This window comes from Salvelinus sp. IW2-2015, unplaced genomic scaffold, assembly GCF_002910315.2.
Source record: "Salvelinus sp. IW2-2015 unplaced genomic scaffold, ASM291031v2 Un_scaffold4905, whole genome shotgun sequence".
Taxonomy (NCBI): domain Eukaryota; kingdom Metazoa; phylum Chordata; class Actinopteri; order Salmoniformes; family Salmonidae; genus Salvelinus; species Salvelinus sp. IW2-2015.
The window spans coordinates 1-11,448 of NW_019946174.1; the positions used below are offsets into that span (position 1 = coordinate 1).

At 41.5% G+C, this 11,448-nt stretch overlaps 1 protein-coding gene across 1 annotated transcript in view; it reads left to right on the forward strand.

Moving 5' to 3' along the window:
- Positions 1-701: 701 nt before the first annotated feature.
- Positions 702-11,448, forward strand: part of obi1 (ORC ubiquitin ligase 1) — a gene marked incomplete at its 5' end in the record, with an annotated part of 13,597 nt that continues 2,850 nt past the window's right edge. The window contains 5 exon segments of the mRNA XM_070441823.1: positions 702-740; positions 743-790; positions 793-848; positions 1,917-2,003; positions 4,201-4,472. Of these exon segments, the coding sequence (XP_070297924.1) occupies positions 702-740; positions 743-790; positions 793-848; positions 1,917-2,003; positions 4,201-4,472 (502 nt within the window).

The following is an 11,448-nucleotide window of genomic DNA, read 5'->3' on the forward strand; positions in this document are numbered from 1 at the left end:
TAGGGTTCTGAACTGGATGTCGTTCTGGCTGTCTTTTGAAACGCAAAGCAGAGCAGCATCATTCTTACCATTTGCTTCCGTAGTAATGTGGTTTGAGGCGGTGCTTTTTGTCGGAGGAGGTTTTTTGTTGTAGTTTCTCGCCAAAACTCTTGAAACAAAACGAATGCAAACAACTTTCAAAAAACGTGACTCTTTCTCTAACTTTACCCATATCATGCCAGATCTGCCTTGAAAGGTAATTCAGTTTATAATTGTTGTGGGTATTTCGTTTGGAACAACTGTTTACCAATGCAACCATTTACGAGACAGAAATGCCTAGTTAAGCTAGTTAGCTGTTGATTAACGTTAAGCTTCCTTGCCTAGTAAAATATTCGTTAGCAAGTGAGACATTGAAAACCTTGCTAACGATTAGCTACTCATATTTGCCCGTGAATGGCTAGTTTAGCTACAACATTTGTTGACTAATACATCGACAATTCTTGTTGCACTGCAGATCATGTCATGTGTTTGTTAGCTTAGTTAGCGTAGCATCTTGGTTACAATTAGTAAGGAAGGCTTGCAATGACAAAAATTATTAGCTATAGTTGAACTATTCTTGATTCATCTCACAATAGCTCATGCCTACAATGCACGGATAGTTGTATTGCAATCGATCATTAAAATAACGATTCTTTCTTTTATTAACATTGCTATCGTTTCAGTCCGCCATCCCGTCATCTGCTGCCAATAACCACTGTTCTGTCTTGCTGCATGGACATTTTGTTGAAGAAGGCTAGTCAATGTCCGTCATGCGAGTTCCCATCACCTCAGAGGAAACCCGCTGCAGAGAAATTATAGGTACGAGTAATGCCTAACAGCTACTGCAAATATGTCAACCAGGCTATCTCTACATTAATGTCAAAACCAGGTTATCTGCCTAATAATGTCAACCGGTTATCTCTGCATAATATGTCAACCTGTTATCTCTGGCTAATATGTCAAACCGGGTTATCTCTGCATATGTCAACCGCGGTTATCGCTGCCAAAATATGTCAACCAGGCATCTCACATAATGTCAACCAGCGTTATCTCGGCATAATATGTCAACCAGGGTATCTCTGCATAATATTCCGACCGTTATCTCTCAAATATGTCAACCGGTTATCTCTGCATAATATGTCAACCGTTATCGCTGCATAATATGCAACCGTTATCTCTGCATAATATGTCATCCAGCGTTAAATCTCTGCATTAATATGTCATCCAGTTATCTCTGCAGAATATGTCATCCAGGTTATCTCTGCATAAATGTCAACCGGGTTATCTCTGCAAAATGTCATCCAGGTTATCTCTGCATTAATATGTCATCCAGGTTATTCTCTGCATAATATGTCAACCGGGTTATCTCTGCATAATATGTCATCCAGTTTTATCTCTGCATAATAGCAACCAGCTATCTCTACATAATGTCAACCAGGTTATCTGCATAATATGTCAACCGCGGTATCTCTGCATAATATGTCAACCTGTTATCTCTGCATAATATTGTCAACCGGTTAATCTCTGCAAATATGTCAACCGGGTTATCTCTGCTAATATGTCATCCAGGTTAGCTTCTCATAATATGTCATCCAGTTATCGCTGCATAATATTCATCCAGGTTATCCTCTGCATTAAATATGTCAACCCGGTTATCTCTGCATAATATGTCAACCCGGTTATCTCGCATAATATGTCAAACCCGGTTATCTCTGCATAATATGTCAACCCGGGTATCTCTGCATAATATTGTCATCCAGGTATCTTTGCATAATAGTCATTCCAGGTTATCTCTGCATAATACGTCATCCAGGTTATCTCTGCATAATATGTCAACGAGTTCCAATTCTTGTTCGTGAATTTGATTCCCTACGGTGGTCCTTTTTTATGTTCTTTAGGAGGACAAATGAGAGCGAGCCAGCGAGACTATTTCTGTGAAGAAACACCTCCGAAAGACCAGGAAGCTTCTGTTGAGAGAATATGAAGTAAGATAAATATGCTGCCCGTTTATACTGTCGTCCGTTAATACTGTCGTCATGTTTGTTTGTACTGTCTGTTTGTAACTGTCGTCTGTCTGTTTGTACTGTCGTCTGTTTGTTACTTCGTCTGTTTGTTTGACTAATCTGTTTGTAACTTCGTCTGTTTGTACTGTTCGTCTGTTTGTCTGTACTGTCTGTTTGTTACTGTCGTCTGTCTGTTGTACTTTCGTCTGTTTGTACTTTCGTCTGTTTGTTTGTACTGTCTGTTTGTACGGTCGCTCGTCTGTTTGTACTGCTGTTTGTTAACTGTCGTCTGTCGTTTGTAACTGCTCGTCTGTCTGTTTGTACTTCGTCTGTCTCCTTACCTGTTCCCCCTCTAGCAGTTGGCGTTCGAAAGTATTCAGACCCCTGACTTTTTCCACTTTTGCTACGTGACAGACTTATTCTTAAAAATGGTTTAAATTGAGTTTCCCTCATCAATCTAACATATAATACCCCATAATGACAAAGCGAAAACATGTTTTTTAGAAATGTTTGCAAATTTATCAACAAAAAAATAACCTTATTTACATAAGTTTTCAGAACCCTATGAGACTCAACATTGAGCTTGATGTCATCCTGTTTCCATGATCATCCTGAGATGTTTCTACAAACTTGATTGGAGCCACCTGTGATAAATTCAATAAGATTGACATGATTGGAAAAGCACCACACCGTCTAGCTATAAGGCCCACAGTTCACAGTGCAGTTAGAAAAGCAAAACCAACCATGGAGATCGAAGAATTGTCCGTACACCGGAGGACAGATTGTTCCAGGCACACATCTGGGAAGGGTACCAAGCACTGCTCATCACCTGGCCAATACCATCCCTACGGTGAAGCATGGTGGTGGCAGCATCATGCTGTGGGGATGTTTTTCAGCGGCAGGCACTGGGAGACTAGTCAGGATCGAGGGAAAGATGAACGGGACAAAGTACAGAGAGATCCTTGATGAAAACCTGCTCCAGAGCGCTCAGGTCCTTAGACTAGGGGCGAAGGTTCACCTTCCAACAGGACAACGACCCTAAGCACACAGCAAAGACAATGCAGGAGTGGCTTCGGGACAAGTCTCGAAATGTCCATGAGTGGCCCAGCTGGAGCCCGGACTTGAACCCGATCTAACATCTCTGGAGAGACCTGAAAATAGCTGAGCCGTGACGCTCCCCATCCAACCTGACAGAGCTTGAGAGGATCTGCAGAGAAGAATGGGAGAAACTCCCCAAATACGGGTGTGCAAAGCTTGTAGCGTCATACCCAAGAAGGCTGTAATCACTGCCAAAGGTACTGAGTAAAGGGTCTGAATACTTATGTAAATGTGATGTTTCAAGTCGTTGTTTTTTAATACATTTACAACTATTTCTAAAAACGTTGTTTTGTCGTTATGGGATATTGTGATGTCATTATGGGGTATTGTGATGTCAGTATGGGGTATTGTGATGTCAGTATGGGGTATTGTGCGTAGATTGATGAGGTAAAATAACTATTTAATCTATTATAGAATAAGGCTGTAACGTAACAAGATGTGGAGAAAGTCAAGGGGCCAAAATACTTTCTGAAAGCACCTTGTAGCCTACATCAGGGTTTCTCTGTTTGGGGCTGGGGCCCCCTTTTGTGATAAAACATTAATCTGGGTCCCCTTTTGTGATAAAACATTCATCTTCATCTTTTTAAACTCAAGTGAGATATAAAAAATTTGCATACAAGGAGTTTTACTATGACTTTGGCTGTGCATGACCGGACGAACCAAAGCTCGAGCCCTGATTCGTCCGTTAACATTTTAATGGCCCACCTCTTGGCAATGGAGAGAGAATTTTCTAGCTAATTTCCTGCAATTCAACACATTTCATCATGGGGCAGAGAGATTTTGTTGTTGAAGCTTTAATGCTAATATCCTGCAATTCTAGACATTTTGCCATAACACTTATTCCACGTATACTTTGGACAAAATTAATTTAAATATAAAAAATAAAAAAACGAATTCTGAATAATCAACATCAGATATCCTCTCGTTACGTCAGAGAGATATCCTCTCGTTACGTCAGAGAGATATCCTCTCGTTACGTCAGAGAGATATCCTCTCGTTACGTCAGAGAGATCCTCTTAATCACTATGTGACTTCTATATGTAATTCTATGGTGGGACATCTTGTCTTTTTTATCATTCAGGATGAAATGGAAGGTCTCCTCAAAGAGAACGAAGAGCTGAGGAACAAGAACCAGAGCCTGGAGTCCCAGCTGAAGACGGTACTAGACCCCTGTACTATAACAGCCAGCCAGAGAGAAGCCCGGGACCTGGAGCCCGGTGTTGTGGAGGAGTGGAGCAACAAGCTGAGAGCAGCTACAGATGGCTACAGCCGGATCAAACTGGACGTGGAGAAACTGAAAGAGGTAATAACGAATAGGATCCGTCGACGGAGGAAGCTAATCGCACCTAACTCGTTACGATGAATCCTTTTTATAGTCCTTTTTATCAAACATACAAAATGGATTCCGGATCAAATATTTTAAATCTTTGACCAAAAAACTAATTTATTTTGAAACCTGAATAAAAATAGGTAGATTAGTCATCGGTTCCATCCCAGTTGAAACCACTCCAGAACATTCCACCCAGTCGTCCATTACCATCCCAGTTGAAACCACTCCAGAACATTCCACCCAGTCGTCCATTACCATCCCAGTTGAAACCACTCCAGAACATTCTACCCAGTCGTCCATTACCATCCCAGTTGAAACCACTCCAGAACATTCTACCCAGTCGTCCGTTACCATCCCAGTTGAAACCACTCCAGAACATTCCATAATACACACAACAGTAAAACATAAAGACGAGTACGTACTTCTGAGGAGATTCTACTGGCAACCTGGCTTTCAACCTCACGTTCTCCTGAACCAGGTCAATAGTCTGACACCGCAACGTCTTGTTTAGCCTTGAGCAGAGAAAAACACGACTTCTTATTTCATATATATATATATTCTATTACATTCTGGAACCGCCCAAATTTCAGACATTATTTGTCAGTTACTTTGTGTATTGTCATCTTTGTATGTGTGTATGTGACATTGATCTGATGATACCACAGTGACAAAACTGTTTACTTCCTGTGTCTAATTGACACTTTTAACGACCCCAATTACGTTGATTTAATTGACACACATTCCAATGATGGTTTCCGTTGTTTTTTGCGCAGTGCGCACCGCGTACAAGGAACATAAAAAGGACTATAAAAAGGATTCATCGTAACGAGTTAGGTGCGATTAGCTTCCTCCGTCGACGGATCCTATTGTTATTACCTCTTTCAGTTTCTCCACGTCCAGTTTGATCCGGCTGTAGCCATCTGTAGCTGCTCTCAGCTTGTTGCTCCACCTCTTCCACAACACCGGGCTCCAGGTCCCGGGCTTCTCTCTGGCTGGCTGTTATAGTACAGGGGTCTAGTACCGTCTTCAGCTGGGACTCCAGGCTCTGGTTCTTGTTCCTCAGCTCTTCGTTCTCTTTGAGGAGACCTTCCATTTCATCCTGAATGATAAAAAAGACAAGATGTCCCACCATAGAATTACATATAGAAGTCACATAGTGATTCAGAGGATCTCTGCGACGTAACGAGAGGATCTTGCGACGTAACGACGAGGATCTCTGCGACGTAACGAGAGATCTCTGGACGTAACGAGATCTCGTGACGAACGAGGGATCTCTGTGACGTAACGAGAGGATCTCTGCGACGTAACGAGAGGATCTCTGCGACGTAACGAGAGGATCTCTGCGACGTAACGAGAGGATCTCTGTGACGTAACGAGAGGATCTCTTGTGACGTAACGAGAGGATCTCTGTGACGTAACGAGAGGATCTCTGTGATGTAACGAGAGGATCTCTGTGACGTAACGAGAGGATCTCTGTGACGTAACGAGAGGATCTCTGTGATGTAACGAGAGGATCTCTGTGATGTAACGAGAGGATCTCTCTGACGTAACGAGAGGATCTCTGTGACGTAACGAGGATCTCTGTGACGTAAACGAGAGGATCTCTGTGATGTAACGAGAGGATCTCGGTGACGTAAGAGAGGATCTCTCTGACGTAACGAGAGGATCTCTGTGCGTAACGAGAGGATCTCTGTGACGTAACGAGAGGATCTCTGTGATGTAACGAGAGGATCTCTGTGATGTAACGAGAGGATCTCTCTGATGTAACGAGAGGATCTCTCTGATGTAATGAGAGGATCTCTGATGTAATAAGAGGATCTCTGATGTAAAAGAGGATCTCTGATGTAATAAGAGGATCTCTGATGTAAATAAGAGGATCTCTGATGTAATAAGAGGATCTCTGACGTAATAAGAGGATCTCTCTGATGTAATAAGAGGATCTCTGACGTAGGCTAGGGGTTCTCAAACTTGGGGCACTGAATTATTCAGAATTTGTAAATATAACTAACATATTTAAATTAATTTTGTCCAAAGTATACGTGGAATAAGTGTAATGGCAAAATGTGTTGAATTGCAGGATATTAGAATTAAAGCTTCACAACAAAATCTCTCTGCCCCATGATGAAATGTGTTGAATTGCAGGATATTACCATTAAAGCTTCAACAACTAAATCTCTCTGCCCATGATGAAATGTGTTGAATTGCAGGATATTAGAATTAAAGCTTCAAACAACTAAATCTCTCTGCCCCATGATGAAATGTGTTGAATTGCAGGATATTAGCTAGAAAATTCTCTCTCCATTGCCAAGAGGTGGGCCATTAAAATGTTAACGACGAATCAGGGCTCGAGCCTTGGTTCGTCCAGTCATAACGCCAAAGTCATAGTAAAACTCTGTATGCTATTTTTTTATCTCACTTGAGTTTAAAAAGGGGCCCCAGATGAATGTTTCATCAAAAAGGGGGCCCAGATGATGTTTATCACAAAAGGGGCCCCAGATGAATGTTTCATCACAAAAGGGGGCCCAGATGAATGTTTCATCACAAAGGGGGCCCCAGATGAATGTTTCACACAAAGGGGGCCCCAGATGAATGTTTTATACAAAAGGGGGCCCCAGATGAATGTTTTCATCACAAAAGGGGCCCCAGATGAATGTTTCATCCAACAAAAGGGGGCCCCAGATGAAAATGTTTCATCACAAAAGGGGCCCCAGATGAATGTTTTATCACAAAAGGGGGCCCAGATGAATGTTTTATCACAAAAGGGGCCCCAGCCCCAAAAGAGAGAACCCTGATGTAGGCTACAAGGTGCTTTCAGAAAGTACTGTGGCCCCTTGTCTTTCTCCACATCTTGTTACGTTACAGCCTTATTCTATAATAGATTAAATAGTTATTTTACCTCATCAATCTACACACAATACCCCATACTGACATTTTTTTTATTAATTTTTTTTATTTCACCTTTATTTAACCAGGTAGGCTAGTTGAGAACAAGTTCTCTTTGCAACTGCGACCTGGCCAAGATAAAGCATAGCAGTGTGAACAGACAACACAGAGTTACACATGGAGTAAACAATAAACAAGTCAATAACATGGTAGAAAAAAAAGAGAATCTATATACAATGTGTGCAAAAAGGCATGAGGTAGGCAATAAATCGAATAATTACAATTTAGCAGATTAACACTGGAGTGATAAATCATCAGATGATCATGTGCAAGAAGAGATACTGGTGTGCAAAAGAGCAGAAAAGTAAATAAATAAAAGCAGTATGGGGGGTGAGGTAGGTAAATTGGGTGGGTAGTTTACAGATGGACTATGTACATCACAATACCCCATACTGACATCACAATACCCCATAATGACATCACAATATCCCATAACGACAAAACACACGTTTTTAGAAATGTTTGTAAATGTATTAAAAAACAACGACTTGAAACATCACATTTACACAAGTATTCAGACCCTTTACTCAGTACCTTTGGCAGTGATTACAGCCTTCTTGAGTATGACGCTACAAGCTTTGCACCCACTGTATTTGGGGAGTTTCTCCCATTCTTTCTCTGCAAATCCTCTCAAAGCTCTGTCAGGATGGGTGGGGAGCGCCGCTGCACAGCTATTTTCAGGTCTCTCCAGAGATGTCCGATCGGGGTCAAGTCCGGGCTCCGGCTGGGCCACTCAAGGACATTTAGAGACTTGTCCCGAAGCCACTCCTGCATTGTCTTTGCTGTGTGCTTAGGTCGTTGTCCGTTGGAAGGTGCAACCTTCGCCCCCAGTCTAAGGACCTGAGCACTATGGAGCAGGTTTTCATCAAGGATCTCTCTGTACTTTGTCCCGTTCATCTCTCCCTCAATCCTGACTAGTCACCCAGTCCCTGCTGCTGAAAAACTCCCCACAGCATGATGCTGCCACCACCATGCTTCACCGTAGGGATGGTATTGGCCAGGTGATGAGCATGTTGGTACCCTCCCCCAGATGTGTGCCTGGACACAAATCCTGTCTCCGAGTGCTACGGACAATTCCTTCGATCTCATGGCTTGGTTTTTGCTCTAACATGCACTGTGAACTGTGGGACCTTTATATAGACAGGTGTGTGCTTTTCCCAAATCATGTCCAATCTTATTTGAATTTACCACAGGTGGACCCCAATCAAGTTGTAGAAACATCTCAAGGATGATCAATGGAAACAGGAAATGAACATGAGCTCAATGTTGAGTCTCTCAATAGGGTCTGAAAACTTATGTAAATAAGGTTATTTTTTTGTTGATAAATTTGCAAACATTTCTAAAAAAACCTGTTTTCGCTTTGTCATTATGGGTATTATATGTAGATTGATGAGGGAAACATCAAATTTAAACCCATTTTAGAATTAAGTCTGTAAACGTAACAAAATGTGGAAAAAGTCAAGGGGTCTGAATACTTTCGCGAACGCCAAACTCTAGAGGGGGAAACAGGTAAAGGAGCAGAACGACAGTACAAACAGACAGACGACAGTACAAACAGACAGACGACAGTACAAACAGGACAGTACAAACAGACAGACGACAGTACAAACAGACAGTACAACAAACAGACGACAGTACAAACAGACGACAGTAAAACAGACAGACGACAGTACAAAACAGACAGTACAAACAAGACAGACCACAGTACAAACAGACGACAGTAACAACAGATAGTACAAACAAAGACGACAGTACAAACAGACGACAGTCACAAGACAGAGACAGAGACAAGTACAAACAGACAGTACAAACAAACAGACGACAGTATTAAACGGACGACAGTATAAACGGGCAGCATTTTATCTTACTTCATATTCTCTAACCAGAAGCTCTCCCCTGGTCTTTCGGAGGGTGTTTCTTCACAGAATAGCTCTCAGCTGGGACTCGCTCTCATTTCGTCCCCTCCTAAAAGAACATAAAAAAGGACCACCGTAGGGAATCAAATGTCACGAACAAAAGAATTGGAACTCGTTGACATTATTAATGCAGAGATAACCTGGATGACGTATTATGCAGAGATAACCTGGATGACATATATGCAAAGATAACCTGGATGACATATTATGCAGAGAATAACCCGGGTGACATATTATGGCATGAGATACCGGTGTTGACATATTATGCAGAGATAACACCGGGGTTGACATTAATGGCAAGAGATAAACCGGGTTGACATATTAATGCAAGATAACCTGGATGACATATTATGCAGAGATAACTGGATGACATATTATGCAGAGATAACCTGATGACATATTTATGCAGTAGATAACCCCGGTTGACATATTATGCACGAGATAACCAGGTTGAAACATATTAAGCAGAAAGCATACCAGGTTGACATATTAGCAGAGATAACCCGGTTGACATATTATTGCAGATAACCTGGTTGACATTAATGTAGAGATAGCCTGGGTTGACATATTATGAGAGATAACCTGATGACATAAATTATCGAGATAACCCGGTTGACATATATGCAGGAGATAACCTGGATGAACATATTATGCAGAGATAACCTGGATGACATATTATGCAGAGATAACCCGGTTGACAATATTACTGCAAGATAACCTGGATGACATATTATGCGAGATATATGGATGACATATTATGCAGAGAATAACCTGGATGACATAATTATGCAGAGATAACCCGGTTGACATATATGCGCGATAACCCCGGTTGGACATATTATGCAGAGATAACCAGGTTGACATATTATGCAGAGATAACCCGGTTCACAATTATGCAGAGATAACCTGGTTGACATATTAGCAAGATAAACCTGGTTGACATTTAGAGAATAGCCTGGTTGACATATTTTGCAGCGATAACCCGGTTGAATATGCAAGGAGATAACCCGGTTTGACATATTAATGCAGGAATAACCCAGGTTGACATATTCATGCAAGAGTAACCCGGTTGACATATTATGCAGATAACCTGGTTGACATGTTATGTAGAGATCAGCCCTGGTTGACATATTTTTGCAGTAGCTGTTAGGTGCCATTACTCGTATCCTAATATTTCTCTGCACGGGTTCTCTGAGGTGATGGAACTCGGCAATGAACGGACATGACTAGCCTTCTTCAACCAATGTTCCATGAGCAAGAACAGAACACCGTGGTTATTGGCAACAGATGACGGGATGGCGGACCTGCCGATAGCAATGTTAATAAAAAGAAAAGAAATCGTTATTTTAATGATCGATTGCAATACAACTATCCGTGGCATTGGTAGGCACTGAGCTATTGTGAGATGAATCAAGAATAGTTCAACTATAGCTAATATTTGTCAATTGCAAACGCTCCTACAAAATTGTAACCAAGATGCTAGCCAACTAAGCTATACAACACATGACATGATCTGGCAGCTGCAAAAAGAATTGGTCGATGTACATTAGTCAACAAAAAATGTGTAAAAAAGCCCTAACTAGCCATTCACGGGCAAATATGAGTGCGTAATCGTTACAAGGTTCCAAAATGTTACATCACTTGCTAAACGAATATTTACTAGGCAAGGAAGCTAACGTTATCACAATCAGCTAACTAGCTTAAACTAGCATTTCTGTCTACGTAAATGGTTGCATTGTGCTAAACACGTTGTTCCAAAACGAAATACACAACAAAATATAAACTGAATTACCTTTTCCAAAGGCAGATCTGGCATGATATGGGTAAAGTTAGAGAAGAGTCACGTTTTTGAAAAGTTGTTTGCCATTGGTTTTGTTTCAAGCGTTTCGGCGAGAACTACAACAAAAAAACCCTCCTCCGACAAAAAAGCACCGCCTTCAAAACCCCATTACTACGGAAAGCCAAATGGTAGAAAATGCATCGCTTGCTCTGCTTTGCGTTCTCAAGACAGCCAAAACCGACATCACAGTTCAGAACCATAGACAGCACCTCGGAAGCAAACCTGTGCCTTTCAACCCTCAGAACAGGACAGACATGGGGATATTGGTTTTCAATTAGCATTTCCAAACTTTTTAAAAAT